General features: G+C 43.9%; 1 protein-coding gene across 2 annotated transcripts in view; it reads right to left on the bottom strand.

Annotated features, from left to right (window-relative positions):
* Positions 1–6,178, bottom strand: part of Adamts18 (ADAM metallopeptidase with thrombospondin type 1 motif 18) — a 135,431-nt gene extending 129,253 nt beyond the window's left edge. For both annotated transcript variants that reach the window (XM_020162447.2, XM_074055616.1), the window contains exons 1-3: positions 6,066–6,178; positions 5,881–5,965; positions 2,886–3,202 (exon numbers count right to left, since the gene is read on the bottom strand). In XM_020162447.2, coding sequence (XP_020018036.2) covers positions 2,886–3,202; positions 5,881–5,965; positions 6,066–6,155 — 492 coding nt within the window. In that variant the 5' untranslated portion in view covers positions 6,156–6,178. The remainder of the gene's footprint in view (positions 1–2,885; positions 3,203–5,880; positions 5,966–6,065) is intronic.
* Positions 6,179–23,586: the final 17,408 nt, after the last annotated feature.

Raw genomic sequence — 23,586 nt, 5'->3', positions numbered from 1 at the left:
CCCTGCTAGGCCAAAGAAGCTGAACAATGTCTATGGGTAGGTAGAGGAAATTCTTCTTCCCGGCTTGGCTATTTCTCTTCTATGCCCACCTCTTAATGCCCCTAGTGGAATGTTTCATCAATGTGGTACCAAAGTGATCTCACAGGACTCACTGTTTCTATTTGATCATTTTTCAAAAGCTAACAGAGACATTTTTAGAGATCCATAGCCATAATAAGGAAGATGTTAAATTGCAAAGGTGTTTTGCTCAGAATTCTTATTTCTATTCACAGAAAAAGGAATAAACACCACAGTTTCGGCTGAGAAGATATACATTAGGTCTTGCCCAAACATGATACAGATACATCATAAAAGAGGGTATATAAATGGCCAATAAGTTTAAGAGAGGATACTCAACTTCATTAACCATCAGAACAATGCAAACTAAACCCATAATGTAGAACCACTTCACACCCACAGAATGACTAAAATGGAAAACACAGACAATATCAGGTGTTGATGAGGAGATGGAGCAGCTGGAACTCTCATACACTGGCAGTGGAAGAGTACATGAGCACAGCCTTTTGAAAAGCTGCTTGGCAATACCTACCAAAACGAAATCCATTCATACCTGATGGCCCAACAACTCCATTCTTAGGTATACCCACCAGAATGGGCTCATAGGTTCACCAGAAGTCATCTACAAGAATTTTCAGCAGTATTCTTCACAACAGTCCCAAACTGGAAACAATTCTATCTCATCAACAATTACATAGAAACACTGTGGAATCTGTGTACTTACAATTCTACTCACGTAAAACTTTTAACTAGGCACAATTAAACTGTGTGAGAAGTTAGGATAGTAGTTACCTCTGGTGGGTAGTGAAGGGAAAAGAGAGAGGGGGGTGTTCTGGGAACACAATGATGTTGTTTGGGGGGATATGGAGTGGGTAATAAAGGTAAGTTCTGTTCTCTCCCTACCCCTTACCAAACAGGCCCATCAGTGTCAACAAATTAGATAATCAGAGTCAGATGCCTAGAGATGGTATGATCTTAGATGTCATCGCACGTGGTCCATGAGAGCAAGCAAGGCCTAGAGAGATAATCGGCTAAGTTGATGCACATGGCTTGTTGAACAACAAAGACCACCTGACCCCCACTATCCCAGTTTATATCAGCCTTTATCACAGACAGATCTGGTTGCCCATTACTTCTTTCACACCTGTGACAGATGAAATTTTTTTAACCTACTTCATTTTTCTTCATTGGGTGATAATTTGCTCCCTATCCTAAAGAAAATCTCTTCCTTAGAGAAATTACCCAACATCTAATGAGACAACTGATCAGACTCCCCATCAACCACAGATCACTTCCCCATGTTTAGCTGTGTTGGGATTCTAACTATTGTGGAAAGACAATGGCTAGAGAGCCAGGGACTGCTGGGCCACTTTCCATATAAGTCATTTACTCCTGACAGCCCTGGGACGAAACCCATCCCGTTACTCCCATTTTAGAGATGAATAAACCACGTTGCATTGAGGTTAAGGAATTTGTCTAAGGCCCTACTAGTAAGCGCTGGTGTGAGAATTAGAACTTGGGCAGACTGCCCTTAACCACGAGTATACAGAATTAGCTAGTTTAAGGAACTATGGTGGAGTGCCAAAATCCCTAAGGACTTTAGGGTTTAGGAGTAGACAGAGAGGGAAAGGAGAAAGCCAAAAAAGCAGCAGGAGATTCACCCCAACAAAACAAAGAAACTAAGATCTATTCATGCATGTGTGCACACACATGTGTAAGCATGTTATAATCTACAGGTCATTGGAGAGCCATAGTCACCATTTAAATGGATCCAGCTTAGTTGGGAATTGCTAAAGCTTTTCTTTACTTTATAATTTAAATAGACCAAAGAATATTGTGTCTGTGGTTATGATGAAAGGTTTTAGCTGGATTTCAGGCCACACTCTGAAAAAAAGTTACATGTCAACTAAAAAATTCAACTAGCAAAGAACACGAGAGCTCTCATTCACCCCACATAAACCATTCCTCTTGCTTATGCTACACTGCACTCTGTACATTGCCAACTAAACTCTCAGTTGGGCTTTCTTACATTTTCCTTCTTCTGGCCACACTAGGGCATGACCACCACGTGCCTCACACAAAAACCTCTCCTGTCATTCCAAGACATTTTTCAGTTGCAACACAAAATAAAAGCCTGGACTGCTGTTTACAACCTCATATATTTGATGGAACCCTGAGTGGAGTAATTTGCACTGATGTTCTTGGCTTGGTGCTTAACAGATGAGGACTATACAGAAATTAACATCTGTCCCCAGTGCTTTTAAATGTCCTGCCCCCCGGATGCCACACTTCATCCTTCCTTCCCAGGAATACACCAGGCCATGTTCTAAAAGGTTGCCTTATGCGAGCAAAACAACACTAACGAGATTAGTTAAAGGAAATCCAAAAGCCTTCCATCTATAAAACTGAAGGTTGAGTTCACTAAGGCTACTGAGTGCAATCTGCCACTGGAATCCAGTTTTCCCATTTCAAAGCAATGTAGATGTATGCAGTTTGTTAGATTTATAGAACGCCTGGTCTCCCAAGACTCTGCAAAGCGAATGGCATCCATCAAATTAATTTCCTTGGGGATCGTCTCAAACATGGACAATGAAAAGGCCCAGACCATTAAACATCAAAAGAATGCTCTAAGTGATAATTAAAGTTCTATTACATTTTCTTTTTTCTGAGAGCAGATTAGATTAATTCAATTGAGAATATTATAAGTATCAAAGTTGACAGAGTGAGTGTGGAGTTGGCTAGAAGAACTCTTAATATTACAGACATCTGTTCATTCAAGTTATGCAAAACACGAAAGAGGGAAGACCGCTAGACTGAGGCAGACTTACCAAGCCAGCACACGTAGACACAGCAACAGAGGAGAAGCTGTCATTTCTGATAAATCCCTGATAGAAACATCGTCGCACTGTGGGTTCCCGAGTCTCAGAAGCACCGTCTTTCCCAAGTACCTGGACCATAAAGTGACTGCTCAAAATTGCGGAGGGTTTAAGTTCTAAGTGTAGTTCCTGTCCAAATGCTGAAAATCGGTAGTGCAGGGAGCTCCTGGCACTCTGCGCCGATCGCTTTTTCCTGCCGTTGTGCAAAATGTCGTGTGAAATATACGACCCGCCCGAGTCCACTTCCACTGGTGTGACAAAGACGTAATCTGCAATGGGAAATGTTTAGCTGTCAGCACCCAGAGCCCACAATGCCAAGCAGTCACTTTCCAACAGTCTGGCCAAAAGCAACAGATAGCTCCCAGACACCTGTGTTCCTATGACCATACAGCTAGGGTGAATAGACTTCAGAGCAGCTCATAAAGGAGGAACTGCACTTAGCTCTGCCATGGTCATTGCTAGGGAAACTACAAGCCAAGCATAATTTTGATAAGTTTTAACAATAGTTGTGGAAAAGGTCACAGATCACAGTCTGCAAAAAAAGATAGTTGGACTTTTTACCTATTAGCCATACAGCCATCTGAAAGTACAATTTCTTTGGAGACAAAAATTAATATTAGGCCACAAAGGTAAGTAAATTGGATATCTTTTTTTCAAGGCGATTAATAGTTTTGTGTTTAAATTGAATTGGGAGTATATTTTTTAGCAGAGTTTAAGTTGCAAATGACATCTCACATTGGTGGGGGAGCTTCAGATGAGCCCGCGGGGATTAACAAGCAAGAGCAGTTTTATATTTCTAATACCTTCAATGCAGGATGATAAAACTCCAGCACTTGTAACACCTTTAGCATTTTACTATGATCTTTCACAGGGATGAGCCATTTAATCAGAAGCCAAAAATACAGCACACGCATGAGAATACCTCAAAATTGTCAGAACCATCCTCAAGAGTCTGATGTTGAAAATTGCTCAGACCTGTTGGAGGAGGTGTGGCAGAGCCCGGACACCTGGAAAGGCATGTTTAAAAATGCCTTCCCATTGCTCCCCAGAGCAGCACTGACATTGCTGCATGTCCTACAGAAGGGGAGATGAGAAAACAATTTGCTGTTTGAAAGAGCAAAGCCAGCACACTGTTTTCTTTCACAAAACATTGAAACTGAAAAGGACCCTCCCCCAAGATGATTTGGAGTACACCCTCTGCATTTCTACTTTCGAGGCACAGAATGGGAAACTGATTTGGAAAGTGTTTAGAAAGATTCCGAACGACTAAGAGGCACATTTGAGTCACTTGTGTCCTTGGTTACTAGAAGAGGAAAAAAAGGAGGAATTTCCCCTTTTCCCAAACAGTCAACAACAACCCAAAATTAAAATAATAAAAATAAAAAGCCCACAGCTTAGTGATGATCAGTACATGATATTCTAATATTCTGATATTCTATCACTGTGTGATTTCTAATGTGAGCCTATTCTAATCAGGCTCACATTAGAAAACAATATGACAGTAACTTTCAACAATTTTTTTTTCTGTGCATGCACTTGGGTAAAGCTCATTCTGATCACTCCTGTTTCCATTTTCTCCTTTAATTAGGAATGTTATGTAATTGACATCCATATTTTTCAGAAATTGAAATTAAAAAAAAAGAGCTTTTCCCTTCTCTCAACCTTAAAAACCTGAGCAGGACATACTTCATTTCTCTTCAAAAATTTCCAATATATTGTTTTGTAGGTTATGTGGCTTTTGATTAAACACAGGCTTTTCTTGGAGAAAACCCACCTTCTCCCTTTACCAAAGTCAAATCTAACTGACTGCATAAACCATCTCTAACATATGGTCCACACAGTTTCCACAGCAAGCAGCTTCTTACCTCCTTGTCCAAAATCATCTGAAACTCTGCCTGCTTAGTTGGGAGGCCTTGTGGAAGCCTTATCCAGCCAGCCCCACCCCCCAAACACCTGCTGCTAGTTTGTTTCTAAGGGAAGAACCAGCAAGCTTGATCTTGGTTACATTCAGTCCTTGCTGGGAAGAGGGGCATTGGGATCCCCCTGTAAGGAGTTAACTGATTCATTAGTTCAGGAGCTGGTCCTCAGAGGGGAACACTGGGATAGAAGGGCTCTTCATTTGATCCCCACGGAACAAGGAGGGGTAGTTTTAGAAACTACAGTCTAGGAATGAAGAGCTAATTCCTGGTTTCTCTTAATCCATTGTCTAGCAGCCCTTCTCCCTGATTCCACCATCCCCCAGTCCCAGCATGACCCCTGCCCCTAATGAAAATGATAGAATCTCAAGGAATCCAGGTTGGGCTGCAATATTTTGCAGACAGCTTGGGTCAGGCTGCTCTCCTATACCTTCTGGGTACCACAGGGAAGTTGATAAATGACAGAAGTGAAGGATGTTCTGGAAGTTTGTGGCTGGATAACTTCAGAAGAGACAGATAAAGAACGTCAAGACTTCAAGTTACTATTTTCTTCTCTCTAAAAGCCTTTGGGCACCGAGGACACAAGGGCAGCAAAGAAGGGACAAGAAAGGAGAGGAGACAGAGGAAGAAGCCGCGGTGGGAATGGGGCTCACTCATCTTCAACCTGACCAGAAATGTGTCTGCCCAGAAGAGGAAGGCTACGAGGAAGGAGTCTTTTGATTATTAATTCCCTAGTTGGTGTCTCCTTCCTTTCTAATTTCTCACCGCAGTTAAAATCATTCTTTCTTAACAAGCCATCTGTGAAGGAGGGAAAGTATTTTCTCATTTATGCGCCTTGTAGCTCCAGGCACTGATTCTTCTGATAAGTTCACCAGCCCCTGCCACTTCCCCCTCTCTCCAAATAGGAACCATTTCCAAGACAGCACACACCTGCCAGTTGGAGACTGCGCTCCCCCCACCCCCATTAGAAGAGACAAAGCGTTTGGAAAGTCCCCTCTTCGGGGGTCTGGGGGAGGAGGTCAAACACAAACCGTCATTTAATCCGTTGCCATCACTATTCTCAATGTCTATGGCCATGGCGACCGATGCACAGCAGAAGCAGCACAGCTGGAACGCCTACAAGAGAAAAGGTGACATCGCGCATGAGGGTCGCTGTGGGGCTAGCGCCGGGCTCCCCTTACTACCCGCGATCGGCGCGCCCCTCGGTGGCACCTGCCTTGGCCCAGCGTCCCAGCCCTGCGGGACCCCACCGCGAGCGGGACCCCGCGGCCGAGAGGGCGCACGCGAGCAGGAGGGCGCACTCCATGGTCAGGTGCGGGCGCGGCGGCTGCAGGCGGCGGGACGCGGCGAGCGGAGCGCACGAGAGGCGCGCATTCTCCCAGCGGCCCCGGAGCGCGGCGCCCCAGGTGCGGCGCCAGGTGGGAGCCGCGGCGGCTCACATGGCCGGGCGGACGCGCGGGGGCCTCTGCTGCTCGGGCCGCCTGCGCGCCCCCCCTGCTGCTGGCCCGGGCCCGCGGAGCTGCCGCCTGAGGCGCTCCGGGGGTGTAGGAGGCTCCCCGGGGGTGTAGGGGGCTCCCCGAGTTGGGGCTGGAGCGCAAACGGCTGGGAGATTCTGTCGGTGCCTGCCCGTCCGCCCGCCAGTCTGTGCGTCTGTCTCTGGCGGTGGGAGCGTCTGAGGCTCCCCCAGCGCGCCGGGGCCAAGCGCCCGCCTCTCCACCGCTCCGTGATTGGCGACCAGTGGCTCCCGGGCTCGTCCGAGCTCCCGTGCTGCAGGGGCGTGGGATTCCGGGCTGGGGCTCCGAGGGAGGGGGCGAAGAGGGCGGAGAGGGAGGGGAAAGGAGGGGAGGGAGGGACAGACCGCCGAGAGAGGTTGGGGAGCCCTGGGTCAGGCTTGGTAAACGTAATTTAAGCGCACCTAGAGATGAGCCTAGAAGGGGGAGGCTCAGGTAAGAGGCGCTACGTGTCTCACTGCCTGTGCAGACTTCTGATTGACAAGTCTTTTGGCGAGAGAGTGGAGAAACTTGAGTTCCAGACACTTCCTAAGTGCCGGGAGCAGTCCCCTGCTTTATCTCATTTGCTGAAGGCTCTATCTTTACATGGTGGTAATCATTAACCCCTTGATGACCTTGAGGAAACTGAGGCTCGGAGGTGCTCAAGGTAAGCTAGCTACCTGGGGTCCTGCGGTGACAGGACAGCTGGAAGACTAGAACAATGTCGCTGTCTAAAGCCTGTGAAAAGTCCTGGCCTGCCGCGACCTCCTTCTCTGGGTCATTCTCTCTGTCTCCAACTCTTAAAGGTTGAATCTTGACCCCATATATCCAAATCTACAGAAATCAGCCATAATAAACAGAATTTGCCATTACGCTGTGCCTCCAACTTGCTGTGTGCCTGTTCATTTACTCAATACAAATTATTTGATTCTTTGATCCCTACTTTTTTTCAGAGAGAACAAAATATATTCTCACAGGCCAGTGGTGAAGACCTTCATTGGGTAATTCAGAAACAGTAATAGAAAAAAAAAATGACCACAAACACTGTAAAAGAAAATAGGCTCCTAAATTAGAAAGATAACAGTAGGATCTAATATAAATGGGGAGGAGAGAGAGAGAAATATATGTATGTAAGATATTTCTTAGGAGCTAACATTGAAAATAAGGCCAAAAAAGAGTAGGTCAGTTTTACAAGAAAGTGGGGACTAGGATCCTACATGTTAAGAAGGGCACAGCATAAGTGAGGAGCTTCAAGCAGGAAAAGTGTCATGATGGAAGAGTTACAAGCCACAGTGAGAGGTAGAAAGAGCAGTTGCTGGGATGAGAAGGACCTTGTAGGGTGGGCTGGACTAAAGCAAGAAGGAAACTGTTAGACCTTAGTGAATGTGTATTTGTGTGTGTGCACTCACTCGCCTGTGTAGGAAGCAATAGCAGAAAGCCCAACGTGAATCTTCTTCAGTGTGCATAGGAACTAGAGGTACCCAGGCAGGCCACACAGGAACAAGTTAGGTTGCGACCGACCAGCAACAGGTAGACCTAGGACTACAGAAGCAGAATGTAGACAACGTCTAGCTGATGGCCTCAGAGGGAGAAAAATCGGTGTTCAAAAATTTCCCTAAGTAATTTGCTGAAGCTCTTGGGGCCTCTGTTTTATAATGTGTAAATAATAGGAGTCACTATCATGCATCAATAGGATATCCCAAAGATTGAGTAAAGAACAGAGGATATTGTGTCTCTATTACTTCATATATCCTGTGTCAAACTTTCATGTGCATCACAGCATATGATTACAGCTTGAACTGCACATTCCTGGGCCACAGCCCATTGGAATTCTGATGCCATAGATTTAGTGTAAGGCCCAAATCTGCATTTGTAGCAGGCACCTGCAGGTGACTCTGACCCAGGTGTCTTAAGTGCCTATGTGATGTCAGATATGAACTAGACACTAAAGGAATCTGGACATCAAAGAGTAAAAACAGTGCTCAAAGTCACGCCACCAGGCCACAGACTGGACAAAAGAGGGGACAGGTCAACAGCACGATCTGTCACATTACCAAGTAAATACAAAAGGAAACCAGAGGAATAAATGGTTTATCCACACTCTGCTGAACTCAGCCGTGTTCCTGATTTGTGTTTCTCCTCTGAGAGACACCTATAAGAAATATTCCTTCCGGCTTCTTTTGTGGCCAATGATACAGGTTTCTCGCCAGGGTCCCAGAGAACAACTGTACCTGTGCTGGGTTGTGTGTTATAAACATAACGTATTTGGCAGTATGTCTAGTCTCTACCCACTAAAAGCCAGTAGCACCCTCACAGCTATGAAAAAATGTTGTGAGACTTCTAGATGTCTGGGGCGGTGGGGGGGAGGGAGGAGGTATCCAGGTGAAAACTTGAACAAATAGTGAAGATGTCAATCCTAGTTTGTGACATTTTTCTTCATCAGCATGGAGTCTTGTAGCCTCTCATTCAACTGGATATTTGTTGAGTGCCTACCTGTAAGGTGCAGGAGACCTCCTGATTTAGGAAGTTCATCCCCCTTACTGATTTTTCAGCTCTTCTCCTGTACCCCAGTAAGTCTGCTTCCTGTGGATACCAGTCCTCCAAAGTTTGGTCTAGAAGCTGAGACTCATTTTCAATAACCATAGATCCAGCTATCAATCTTCCAGTTCTGCTCATTTACAGATGACACAGTCCAACCTCTTCTGCAGGGTTAATACATAAGCACTTGCAAAGCCATAGTTTCTGGGATCATTTTATACTTTCAGTCTTCCAGGAACTGGCCCTGCAATATGTATAAACAGTCTCTAGATGGTGACAGAGAGTCAGGAGCACATGGCCCAGCCTTGAAGAAGACAATCACAAACCAGCACTGGCTTCTAAGTTGCCTGGATGTGGAAGTCTTAGCTGACTTTAAATCAAAGACATTGCATGACCATCTAAAGTTCACAGTAAACCAATGGGGAGGGGATATCACTGATGTGTTGTGTTCTTTCAACCCTAGCCCAGAACATGGCACACAGTAGGCGTTCATAAATGAAGGAAGGGATGAAGGAAAGGAGAGAAGAAAAATGTGAGAGAGAGAAAAATTGCAGTTTCACTCTTTAAAACCTTTTTCCATTTTCAAAATCCCTGCTTTTAAATCAATTCTAGGCATTGGTTTTTTTCTTCTTTCCTACTGACATAAGCTTATTTATTTATCTTGCAAAGTAATACGTCCTAAGTTCTATACCTCCTCCGGCCAGATCAGGAAGCAAATGGGTTATTCCTGTTGTTTATTCACTTTTCCTTTTATTCCTGGTCCACAAAGGTGCAAATATTCTTTTCACAAAAGTAAAACACATTATGGCTGGCTTTCTGTGCTATCACCTCCTCCTTTTTTCCTCCTCTCCTTTCCAGGCAGAGTGGAGGGACACTGATTCCCCTCCAGCTTCTCAATGCTGCATCAAATATTTTGTCAGGTTTTATTGACCAGGTGTGTGTCTGGCAGTTTCCTGTAGAATGACTTCTGAAGTCGTGCATCCAAACACAGAAAAGGATAAAGTAGAAGACACTGACTTATTTCAGCACAGTAGCCAAAAGAAAAAACAAAGACACGGAAATGGATTTACCTCCTTGCAGACCTGAGAGGAAAGGGCTACTTTCTGGTCAGGGTGTCCTAAATGAAGTCCAGTTAGCAAGGATGTTCTCCAAGTCAGTGAAGAGGGGAGAGAGAGGAGGTGGAAGATCACAGAGTAACAGGTCTTGACTTGGTCTGCCTTCTTTAAGAGATAACCATCCAGAAAGACAAGTTTACTACACAAAGAATGAAATTCAAACAAGTGACAGTCACCTTTTTGTCAAATTTATTAGTGACAAAACAGGAGGTAGAACATCTTAGTTAACCAAATAAATTTTGTAACTAGAGGTCATCAAACATGATTTAAGAATCCTCAGCTGTTCTTCACATTCAGTTTAGTCTTTTATTTCACTTCTTTTTGACATTGGCATTGATTTCTTCCCTTTACAATCTGTGCTCATCTGACTTACCTGGATAGTAACTTCTCCCCTCCTCATCTGAACTTCCCCTGTGGGTCACACTTCGGCTGTGTATTATTCTATTTTTTCCCTAGCTCTGCCATTAAACATGGCTTGTTTGCCAGAGGTTGAAGAGGTAGTATTAAAGCTAGACTACTTATTTCCACAAATGAGCTCAAGGCCAAGTTCTGAGCATAGCAGAAGAATGGAATACACACTGTTCAAAGGTTCTGGAAAACACCAGGCCACCTAAGAAGGACAAATAACTTGTTTTCAGGAACCTCCATTACAATCCTGTCATGCACAGGCTGGACAGCTCTCCCTCTGCCCTAGGCGTGGGGCTATGAGGGCTGGGAAACACTGTTAATCAAAATCACCTGGGACATCCTTAGAAGTACATGTTCTTGGCCTTCCCATGAATACTCCAATTAAATGGGTCTGGGGTTTTGATGTAACTAAATATATTATAAAACAATTGTGATCCACTGTACTTCCACTACTACTTGGATGCCAGCACTATTTCCTGGTCAATAGGATTTAAAGCTTCTGGGATGCCTTTCTCTCATTTCTTATTCATGGAGGAAGTTAAATATCACAAAAAAGAATAAAGGACCAACCCAGCTTTGAGTCCCTGCTATGGTGCTGAGGGGTAAAGATATTTTGTTTATTTGATTTAATTTTGGGGTGAGAGAGAGTGATTTGACATCTTACCCTTTCTGTTTACCTTCTTCTGGTTTAATCCATGATTTAGCCATGTCCAAATATACAATAACCCTTTATTTTTGATGGTATTGGATTTTTTTCCCACAGTGCTGGGATTTGAACTCGGGGCCTACACCTTGAGCCACTCCACCAGCCCTTTTTTTTTTTTTTTTTTGAAGGGTTTTTTTGAGATAGAGTCTTTCAAACTATTTGCTCAGGCTGGCTTCAAACTGTGATCCTCCTGATTTCTGCCTCTTGAGTAGCTAGGATTACAAGTGTAAGCCACCAGTGCCCAGCCGGTGGTATTGGATTTTGAACCCAGGGCTGTCTGCTTGCCAGGCAGGTGCTGTACTGCTTTTGACATGCCACCAGCCCTTATAATAACACTTTTTTGTTGGCAAAAATTACTGACCCAGGAGGTGGGACCTGGGCTTAAGTGCGACTACCAGAATCTTTCACTGGTGTTGATCTACACAATTTGGGAGAAAGCCCATCTTCCATATGAGATTGCCATACTGTCTGACTGAAGTTTTGGGTTTTCAACAGGCACCTTCCTGACCTGCAAGGAAGATATCCATCTAAAAGTAGAAAAGGCACAGGTCCCAGCCTAAGGCCGTGGTTCCAGTACCTTCTCCCTTGATCCTTGAAAATACTACCAGATAAGCCAAGAAATCTCTCTCCAACCCTCTTTTCCCCATTAGGTTAGTCTGTGTAGGGTTTTGATTATTTTTCAGTGAATGTAGTCTTAGTATTCTTGCTACTCATGTCAATCAGCTGTCCTTCACTGTAATAAGCCATCTAAGATAATCAGCTTACAAAGAGACAGATCACTTGGGCTCACAGTGTTGGGGTTCCAGTTCATGATCCAGTTTCCCCCGTTGCTTTTGGGTCTGTGGCAGCACATCATGGTGGGAGTATGTCACAGCAAAACTGCTCACCTCATGGCCAGGAAGCAAAGAGAGAAAGAAAGGACCAGGGTTCCCTAATCCCCTTCAATGGCCCAGCCCCAATGACCTGAAGACCTCCATTATACTACACTTCACCATCTCCCAATAGCACTGACCTGGGTAATGACACTTTAACACACAGTTGTTTTGGGAACACTTATGTTTCAAACTGTATTACTACATGGCCTTGAACACAAAGTCTTAAAGTGCCAATTTCTAGCACATGGAGACAATCCCTACCTCACTTTTTTTTTTCATGAAGGTTGAATTAGGCGACATGTATAAACAAAGTAGCTAATGAAAAATCAGAACCATTAGTGCTCAATAAATGGCAGCGTTCTCCCCCTTTATCTTTTGATCCCTATTTCTGTGGCTAATCCATGTAGCCATTCCCACTTCCTGAGGCTGCAGACTCTTGCATAGAGATGGATGCTATCTGGATGTTTTTTCTTCAAACTCCAATCTGAGCCCTGGTATTTCCTGTTTGATTTTAGAGTTGCAGTTCTTAGCATCAGAAAATGGTGCTCCCTTCCAAATGGGCAGACAAAAGTAGCCAAAAAGATGGAAGCTATGAAAATTAGGGAAACAACGCTCCTATGAGCTAATATTGCCTTATGGGAACTCATCTCCCAACAAGACATAGTTATTTGTAGTACCCAGCTTGGGATGTGATCTCCTCCCAGACCTTTGTTATTTTGGATTTGGGGACTGACCAGGCACAAAATTTCATCTCACCTACAGCCATGAGCTGCCATGCCATCCCTAAATCACCAGTTCTGTGTATCCCTGCATTTATTCAGCATCCTTTTCATGTGCTCATGCTACCTCAGGTGCTCCTTCACCCAGGCAGTGCAGGTGAAGGTGAGCACATTACATCTGCAACCACTTACCCTTGACCTCTCACCACTGTGCAATTTGGCTTCTAACCCCTGTCACAATTTCCCTTAATTAAAGTCTACAAATGAATGAATAGATATATAGAAATGGAGAGATGCAGACCCTACTGCTTTCTCTCAGATAGAAACATTAAAATAGACAGATAGAGAGACGGAGTCAGAGAGGTAGTCACCCCTTGGCAGTGTTTATCTTCCTTAAAGAGATGTAGCATTTGAAGGTAATGGTCACTACCTCTTTCTCAAACCTTCTCTCTTCCTCCATTTTCACATAATTTCTGTTGTTTTATTTTTTCTGTCTTTTTAATTTTCCCTTAGTTTTTTGCTCTTTTTATGTCTCTTAAATATTGGTGCCAGAGAGACTCGTGCCCTTGTCCTTTATCTTTCCTCACAAAATAAGCTCCTCCTTTCCTGAGCATTCAGAGTTGATCTGATTGGCTGATGGCTCCCAGACCTGTCACTCCAGTCCAAATCTCTGTCCCAAGCTCTAGACACATATTTCTAACCAATTATAAGATACATAAGAAGCACCTTGAAGTCAACAAGGCACTGAACACAAAGCAGCAAGCCCTAGCTGTAAAATCTGGGAGTCACCATGGATGTGGGAGATGAAAGGGGAGAAGAGGGTCAAATGGTCACCAATTCTGGTTTCTAAATCTGTCTTTCTCCATCTTTGGCATAAATGCCTTATTTCAAGCTTTATCCAAGCAGACTTCCCTGACTGCTGTGGCTGGACTAGGCTGCCTGAAGCACATCTTTAAATGCCCCCACAACAACCCACCAATTTGTCCATGGCCTCTGAGACAGTGCATGAGAGGCCACAGTCTACACTTTGTCAGCTGTTTGATTCCAGTATCAAGAACATGGCTTGCAGGGACATGCTTGACAATTCATTGAACAGAAAACTTATTTCCCAGAAAGAAAACAATCCAGACTTCAAGCACTTTATCCCACCTCCTCAGTCAACTAACTACAGAACCTTGTCACCAGGGCACTCTGGAAGGGACCATTGCCGTGGCCAAATAGATTCCACACCTGCCTGTGAGCCACATCCAGCTGTTTCATTTATTTTTATTACCTTCATCATTCCCCGATTTGTCCTCATTTGTATTCCCTCTCTCACCCTCTAATATATACTGGCCATTCTTTTCCTCCTTCCTAACTAAACAACATTGTCATTGTCGTTCATGTAAGTCTAAGGTCCTTGAGACTTTCCAGAACTTCTTAGCCATGCAATTCTGCACTTCAGCAGATGCCTACAGCCGGTGCACACTGGCCAAGTTCCTCCCCTAGAGACCCTGAGTCAATGGCTCTGAATGCACAATGCAATTATCCTTAAGGCTCTCAGGGTCTAACTGGCTCTAAAATGCAGCCAGTTGAGAACCAACCATTGCCCAGAGTTCTCATGATCAGAGTGCAGTCCTCAGAAGCTTCATCAACATCACCTCAGAGCAAGGTAGACATGCAGAGTCTTGGGCCCTACTGCAAACTGTTGAGGCCCCGCCTACATTAGCTAAGATCTGTACATAAATGTATGCTCATATGTCAGGAATTCAACCCTGGGTGAATTTGGAGAGTCTCCTGCCCTCAATAAACCTCAGTTTCTCCATCTACAAGATGATGGAGATAATAGCATTGCCTTACCTATATGAGGAGTGGACACCATGGTGATGATCAGTCTTGGTTGTTAACTTGACCCCTGACTAATACACCATGATCATCAAGTTCAGTGTCAAATTAGACACTTGATAAGTGGCAGTCTTGTTAACATTCTCTCTCTCTTTCTTTCTCTCTCTCTGTTTCTTTCTCCTTCCCTTCCTTCCTCTGCCCACTATGGTGGGCGGGGGAAGGGTGGGTCTGTATTCCCAGGATGCTGGCAGTGTGATCCCAAGAAGCACAGTCAACAGGAGGCTTGTAGGTGCCATCTTCCCATTCAAATTAAACACTTCCAATTTTAAGCATGAAAAAGTTACAGCTCCCTTTATTGGCATTACCCAAACACCCACCATGATCTGACCTTCCAAACACCTTGTCTACACAGTCACCATCTTACTGATCGTGTTGTGTGGGGCTGTACCCCATTTCACAGGCCATTTGTTTCAAAAATCTGTGTAGCTACTTAGCCCCACCGTGCTGGAGGCTGGAGTTTCCACAAGACTGAAGGGCCCAATTTCAAGAAGTAGATCACTTACAACCAATTATTGGATCTCTACTGGCTTTTGCAAGGAATAAATTTAAAGAGTTCAAGGTGCTGGAGGGATAATAGCAGAAGGGGAGAGGAGAGGCATGAATTTCTTAGTTTTAATGCAGTATGGGATCTAAAGTTTAGAAAGGTTCCCTCCTACCAGGCTATGTCCAGAGAACAGTCAAATATTTTACATTGCTGTCTTTCTGAGGAGTTCCATTGTCCTGCATCATTGGATGTAATGTCTTGCATTTTAGGTCATCAGGGAAAGGTCAGGAAGGAGCTCTTTGGAAAAGTCTGAAAAGCTAACATTGAACGGAACAAAATAATGGCCTCAAGCCATCGAGCCTGCTTGTGCCTGCCTTGCAGTGCTGGACATTTTTATGTGCAAGACATTAGGAGCTTCCATCTCTCTAGACAAAGAGGGGAAGCGCTTCCATAGTGGGTGGCCCCAATTAAACTCTGTGCCTAGTGAGTTTCCGCCCAGGCTGACTGGAAGTCAGCCAGCACTGATTAGAGAGCAGGTACCTCAAATGGGCCAGCACTGCCATAATGAAAAAGCCCTGGAAAACTGCTAAATGACAGAGAGGAAAATCATTACAATTGAAATGCCCACCCCTCCCCCTTAGAAAAGAAACACTTCTCAGAATTGCCTAAATATGAGTTAAATGCATAGCAAATGACAGATCTCTTACAAACACACAGTCCCCACCACATTGCTTTAATTAGGAAGTATTTGTTTGGTTTAAAAGCACATAAAGTAGACAAAAACAAAAACAAAATGCAGATAAATTACCCCATAGAACTGACAGGCCTAATATAAATGGTTTATTGGTATTACTTAATTTTAAAATAATGAGAATTTATTTTCATGATGACAAAGCTGATAGAAGCTCATCTTGAAAAATATTATAAAGAAATTAAGAATTCATCTGCCTCTCAAAGATAACCACAGTTAATATGGTACAGAAGAACCTCCTCTCTAAGCACTGTCTTACGCAGTTAAGATTGCACTGTGCCTTTGCACCCACTTTGACTACTGTTACCTATGAAGTATGTTGCTGGTATCACAATTCCCTGAACCACCTGTGTTAATAGCTAAGCTATAATCCATTAAAGTGACCTCGTTTAGCAACAATTTGGAAGTGTCCCTATTGTGGGGTGGTTGAGCTATGTTACATAACAGCAGCAGCAATGGCCACCACAGAATGTGTGAGAGAGGTAGGAACTAATGTTTCTTGAGTTACTCTGGACCAAACATTGTGCCAGGGACCATTCTGTAAGGTTCCCATCCAATCCTCCAACAACACTGTGAAGGAGTTATGACTAACCTCTGTCAGGCAACTGAGTGCCTTGATAGGTGAGGTCAAAGGCCAAGGTCACAGAGCTAGTGTAGCAGATCCAGGATGAAGAGTCACCTCTGTCATTCTCCCTTCAGTTTTAGTGCTTATCCATATGCAGACACAACACAGTGTAGTCAAAAAGCCTAGGTTTGAAGTGATTTGCCTCAAACCTTAAAAATGTTAGGTAATCAATGAATAAACTTTGCCTGTCTTAGCTTTCCAGTGCTATGATAAATTATCTGAGATAATTTACAAAGAGAAAATGTTATTTTGGCTCACAGTTTTGGAAGCTGCAGACCATGATCAGTTGGCCCTACTGCTTTGGCCAGGGAGCAAAGACGGAAAAAGAAAGGGGACAAGATCCATTTAACTCCCTCAAGGATACCCTCCCCTGCCCCCCAATGACCTAAGGACTCCTCATACCAGGCTCACCTCTTAAATAGCCACCTCCCAACAGCTCACCCCTTGAGATTGTGCTATTAGCATTGGGGTCTTTGGGAGTATACTTAAGATCCAAACTATATTATAGCCTAACTGCCTTTATTCCACTTAAACTTGAGCAGGTGCTATCACCCACACACCTGATAACTGCATCCCAAAATGCTAGTTTCAGAAAGCCATATCTTTTCATTAGAGCTACAATTTAGAATACACCTTTATACACGAAGGATATCATAGGGTTAGTTGATAATGTAGCTCTAAGACAGTGTAAGCAAAACAAGGCATACCTATATACCAGAAAATTCCATGGTGGCTGAGAGAGACCTAGTTTGATTGAAAAATGAAAAGCAGTAACAGTAACAGTGAAAAAAACATGCTGCTATCCATTGGTTGCTTGCTCAAAATGGGCCAACCATAGAGAACATTTAAAGGAAATAAACATCAAAGTTGTCTTCTAATCTGGAAAATGAGAGGAAGAATGTCTAATGCACAGAGAAGTGAAGTAATTCCCAGCCGACACATTTGGATACAAGACAAGGGTAGAATTAAAAACTGGTTCTAGATCTGCTTAACTCCAGAAATCCTTTAGTCCATCCTTCACTCGGGAGCACGATGAGTTGGGTCAATGGGGATGACCCACCTCCACCATGCCAGCATGAGTTTCAGAATTCCTGGGTGTTGTGATGTGGGGCGCGAGCCCCCTTGTGCTCCTGCAGTCTATCAACAGGTGTCTGCATAGCCTTCCTTAAAGGCTGCACTGAACGACACTTCAGCAGGGGATGGGCAGTGTTTGCAACCCATCCCTAATTTCAGAGTTGCGTCAAGAAAGGACTTCCTTGTCACCATTGACAAGGACCACCCCTGAATTCAGAATACCCATCCAGGCAAGTCACCAGCCTGACCCCCAAGTGGCATTTATGTGTTTAAATTGTATGGAAAAAGAGTTGAGAGAAGTAAATACCAGGACATATTGGAGAGAGAAGGAAACTTTGGGGCTTTGTGGGGGTGGATCTTAGAGAACAAAAACCAACACAATCACTCTCAAAAGGATATAACGTAATGTAAAACAAACCATCCAATAGGTCAGAGAGAGGACAGTTGTGAAAAGATAGTGTCAGACAGTAAGTTGCTGTGTACTGAATCTGCATGGATATCTAACTCCTTTCACTCCTTCATTAGCCCTTGGAGAGACATGATAGAAATAGCAACTGATAAGTTCTAATCTATAGCACAGGGCAACAGTTTTCTGAGTCTTTTTTGCTCCTTCAGCCAGATGACATCTGATGACAGCTGAGTTCACCTCATCCCTTAAGATGTGAATACAACTGATGTGGTCCTTAAATCCCAGGTACCATACAAAGTCAGTCTAGCATCCTCACCAGGATTTGAGTGACTTCCTAGGGAGCTGCTTCCTCATGTTTCTGCTGCTCCTGCTGAACTCTCACCACCACCTGCCCTTACTCTTGCACGGCTCTCTCCTGTCCAGGCACAGAATGGAGCTCGTTTGCTTTGTTCCAATCCACTCAAGGGAGGCATAAGTGTACACAGCAGCTGTTACTAAAGTTTGGTTTTATATTATTGTGCTAAAATACACATCACATAAAATTTGCCATTCTAGGCATTTGAAAGCTTATGATTCGTGTCACCAAGAGCCTTCACAATGCTGAGCAACCATCACCACCATCAAACAAGTTTTACATCCCGCAGGTGGAAGCTGGTTTAAAGCAACTATCAGATATCCCTTTCTTACGAGTCATTTGGCCACCCACCATGTGGCTTAAGGTCTCTGTATCCCTAATGACTCCCCCTCCTCTCCTTTTCTCCTGCATTTTGTGCAGAACGACTTAGCCTCCACCCCCACTCCGTTCCTAGCCCATGTGAGCATATCAAATAACTCATTAATGTGCTCTGAAGAAATAGAAGGTGGTTCATTCCTTGCCTCAGTCTTCACTAGAGCATAATAATTGACCAAAGGGGTTTCAGAACCCCATTTTTGCTCACCCAGGGAAAAGAAGCTATGAAGAGTGACTTTCCTTGTGGCCACGCAGAGTGCCTTTCCTTCAGAGAGCAAACATGTGAATTATTGGTTAGGCTTAAAGCAAGAACAACAACAAAATGCTGGTGATATCTAAAATGTACAACTGGAAGGCTTTCTCCTAGCCATGGATCTGGGAGTGAAGCCAAGCCTGGGCATCTCATCATGAGTTTGGATTGGCCTCATGGGACCATTTACAAGGTAATGGACAGGAGGTCAGTCCAGTCAGTTACACTGGAGGAACACTTGACTTGACACCAGCCTGAGCTCAGATCTCTCCATGGGAAGCCTTTCAAATTATCCCCAAGTCCTCCAACATGGTTTGATGTCCTTTACCTGTGCTCCTCGAACATCCAGTATTTTACTGTTATAAAATATTTTGATGGTGGCTCATTTTATTTTTGTGGCATTGGAGATTGAATTTAGGGCCTTGTACTTGCTAGGCAAGTGCTCTGCCACTTCAGCCATGCTCCCAGTCCTTTTTCTTTCAGATTGCTTTTCAGATAGGGTCTCACGCTTTTGCCTGGGCTGGTCTTGGACCATGATCCTCCTACTCCACCTCCTGAATAGCTAGATTACAGCTGTGAACCACCATACTCTGCTTGTTTTTGAGATAGGATCTCACTAACTCTTGCCCTGGAGGTTCTGGAAACTACTGAAGAAGTTTCTGGATAAAACCAGCCACCAGAGAAATCTTGCATGCCCTAGAATTCCCCCTACTTTAGTATCTCTATTACATCCCTCATTGGCTAGAAAAATCCCACCAGAGTATGGCCTGGGCACAAATGCAGGAGTGAAATTCAGAGCACAGCCACTGGGCCCTCAATCATTTTCCCCTTCCGTAGTTGAATGTCTCTGAGGCACATTCCCTTGGCTACCTCTCTACGTACTTTTAATTGTTTAATAAAACAATCACAAATTTTCTGCTTTCAATTCCAGTAAACATGCATGTTCTCAAACACAAGTCTTTTGGGCAAACAGCATGTCACCTGGCTTCCCCAAGATGGACTTCAGCATGACTTGGTGGTACTAGCTTAATAACATGAGCTCATCTGCTTCTGGAACGTGCCATAAACACCCCTCACTGTGTACAGTTGATCTTCTCCCACTCCACCCATCTTCCCCAAAGTGTCCTATTATTTCATTTTGTTTCATGTTAAAACCTGGATTTCAGCTCTGATTGTCTGGCCCTCCTTTTTCTTTCTGCAACCACTAGCCTGGGAGAACAAGCTATAAACACAGTAATAGTGTGTCAACAATACCTCTGTAAGGTGAGCTCGAAGCAAAGGACAAATGGTCCTCCCTCATTGCCAGCCTGCCCGTGCTCCTATCAGCAGAGTAGATGATGTGAAGGCCATGCCTGAGCTGCTGGACCATAGCCAGCCACCTGGGAATCTTTAGGTCAGTCCTGAAATAGTAATCAAGCAGGGCAGACAGAGGTGAGGGGCTTTAGGATCCTACCTGAGTGCTTTGTAGGTGGCCGCAGGGCATTTGACGCTGATCCAAGCGAGGCACCTGGCTCCTAGCTGGCATGGTGCCAGTTTGAGAGGCTAAGCTCACCATGAATGACGGTGTCTGGACTCACTTCATGCTTTATTATTGTGTGACTCCTTAAAATTAATTCCTCAGTGAAAGATGTTGGAAACCTAAACCTCCCTCTCCTCCCTCCCCATTTTATTTTCAGTTGCAGGCACTTGTCCCTATAAAGAATTAGGACAGCCTTGATGGTAAGCAAATGCCCGCTGGGAATTGAATCCCTGAGCAATGCCAGGCGCAGTCATTGAAATATTGAAGCTTCTCCCAGGTCTTTCAAAAAAGAAAAGCCGTTTACTCCCTCAGCATCCAACATATGCCTGGTGTCGTAAATGAGGAGAGATGGCCTCTCAAGAATGTTTAGGACTCTGGGGATCCTACCCTTAAAGTGTGGTCCCCAAACTAGGGACATCAGAAGGAAGCTCTCTCAAATTGCACATTTTTACTGGTGTGTAGTAATTGTAAACAGTAAGGGGTTCCACTGTAACATTTCCACCGATGTATATTCACCCCTCCTCATGCCTGGTACTCCATCACCCTCCAAATCAGAAGCTATGTGGATGGGACTCAGCCCTCTGTTTTAACAAGCTTTAAGGGGAATTCCAATTGACATCAAAATTAGAGATGAACATTAGGCAGTTTGTCCCCACAATTAACTAGAACAGAAGACAGTTTTTAAATTATGCAATAACCCTATCATGCCTTATCACAGTGTATTTGTCAAATATTTATTGAATTACTACTATGTTCTTGGCTACACAGTAGGCATAGGAAGGTGTAATGATAAATAAAGAGACATGTTCTTACCAGCTTACCTTCTAGTCAAAATAACTAGTATTAATCAAATAAATGTTTAGATAAGCATAAAAGCACTGATTATTTAAGGTGCTCTGAATAAAAAGACACAAAGTTCTTACATAGCATAATACTAAAAGACCTGATCTGATATGGAAGGCTAAGATTGTTGAGAAAATGAAAACCGAGTTGAGATCTAAACACGGCATAGAAATTAGAATAGTGAAATTTGGAGTACAAGTGGCTTTTGGGGCAAGAAAAGAGCTAAGGCCCTGCTTCTGAAGGTCAGAGTGGCCAAAGTGTAAGGATCTCAGGACATAGATCACGAGGTACAACAGGACAACTGGCAGATTACTGAGTCGGGTCAAAAGTTTTTGTCTCTAATATGTGAGCGTGGAGGTCTATGGAAGTGTCTGAAGACAGGGGCAGGGACGACATGAGCAGACTGGCACTAGAGAAATCCCACTCTGGGTGAAGGGTGGGAATGGATTGGAAAGCTCTAGGGCAGAAAGCACAGTGGGGGAGGGGCCATTGCTGTTGTCCAGGTCAGAGATAATGAGATTGGTGAGGTCAGGGTGGTGGTGGGAGAGATTTAGAGACACAAAAGGAATAAAGAAATATTGGGAAGATTCAATCAGAAGTGCAAGGAGGAGGAAGACAAAGGTGTCAAGATGAGCCGGTTTCTTGTACAGCTAGAGGAATGAGGTTCAATGAGCAAATGCTCCTAAAAAGCATCAGAATCGGGACAGGGTAGGTGGTCAAGCACCAAAAATTAACATTTTTTTTTATTTTGGCTGCACTGAGATTTGAACTCAGGAACTCAGGGCCTTATGCTTGCTGGGCACGCACTCTACTACTTCAGTGATGCTGCCAGCCCTCTGTTGCTTTAGCAGTTTTTCAGATAGGGTTTCATTCTTTTGCCTGGGATTGCCTCAGACCTCAATCCTCCTACCTACTCCTCCCTGTAGCTGGGACAAGAGGCACATGCTACTACACTCAGCTTATTGACTAAGATAGGGTCTGATTAACTTTTTCCCCAAGCTGGCCTCAAACCAAGATCCTCTCATTTTCCACTTCCCAAGTAGCTAGGATTATAGGCATGAGCCACCATGCCTGGCTAAGAAATAACTCTTTAGAATGTCAATGTTCGGCTTCCTTTGAGACTTCAGGCTATAAGCCTAGCAGAGGATCTCAGAGAAAAGGTTCAGGCTGAAGATGAAAATGTGACGTGACTCACACTTCTAAGTCTTAAGGTTGAAGCTTCCAAAAAGAGTCAAGAATATGATCCAGCCAAGAGGGACTCCAACACATGTGACTGAAGTGTAGCAGAAGTTCAATAAAAGTTTCTATAGCTATATGCAAAGGAAAGAAGAGGAGGGAAAAAAGAGTAGAGCAGCTTATGCTGGGTTCAAACTCTGGATTTACTACTGAACAAGTTTCTTAGCCTTCTAAGCCTTAGAAGAAGGGAAGAAAGTGGTCCATATTTCATATATGATGGAACAAAGCAAATGCTGGCAACCTTACTAATCACTGCCCAGTGCCAGGCACCACCTATTCCTGTTATTTATGGGAAAAGTGAATGAATAAATCACTGATTGAATGAATGATATTGATCTCCTTTCTCACACTTCTCTGAACTCCTATTTGTAGTAATGGCATCAAGGGGGAGGGGAAGGAATGTGTTAGAGTTCTGCATTTCACCCAGTGATCTTGCATATTTATTTCCAGCCTGTATCTCATTGAAGAAGTGGGAGAAAAGTGAGACAAGATTTAAGCACAGAAAGATTTTTTAAAGTGTCAGATTGGCAATCTGTTGCATTTTTGTTCTCAAGGGAAGTGAACACAGCCCTGTAACTCTCTGCACCACGTATATTAGGACGGATCACGCCAACTGCTTCATCCACTCTTTCTTACTCTACTTAACTTTATCATTTTTAGAAGTCCCTATTACTTGGGGAACCTCATCTCTTTCAGAACTATCATCTCCAACATTTTTATAATAAAATTAAAAGGCAAGTATCAGAAATTGTAAGACACCAAAATAACTGGTCAAATGAGTGTGTGCCTAGAAGACAGGGAATAACCCCAAATGGCTCATGTGCAGAAAGCAAAAGCAAGGAGAGACCACTCATTGAAGATGCCTGGGTGCCCCAGCTGAAGCAGCCTTCTCTGTGTATTAATATTCACTTTAATATTGAACAGATGCATGTATTAAAAAATGTTCACAGGAGTTGGGGTTGGGGATTTAGCTCAGTGGAAGAGCGCTTGCCTGGCAAGTGTAAGGCCCTGAGTTCGGTCCCCAGCACCGAAAAAGACTGAAAATGTAATAATAAAAAATAGTCAGTGTTATTACCAGAAA

This window comes from Castor canadensis, chromosome 15, assembly GCF_047511655.1.
Source record: "Castor canadensis chromosome 15, mCasCan1.hap1v2, whole genome shotgun sequence".
In the NCBI taxonomy this organism is placed as follows: Eukaryota; Metazoa; Chordata; class Mammalia; order Rodentia; family Castoridae; genus Castor; species Castor canadensis.
The sequence above is the reverse complement of the archived record's forward strand: the minus strand, read 5'-3'. Positions and strand labels throughout refer to the sequence as shown.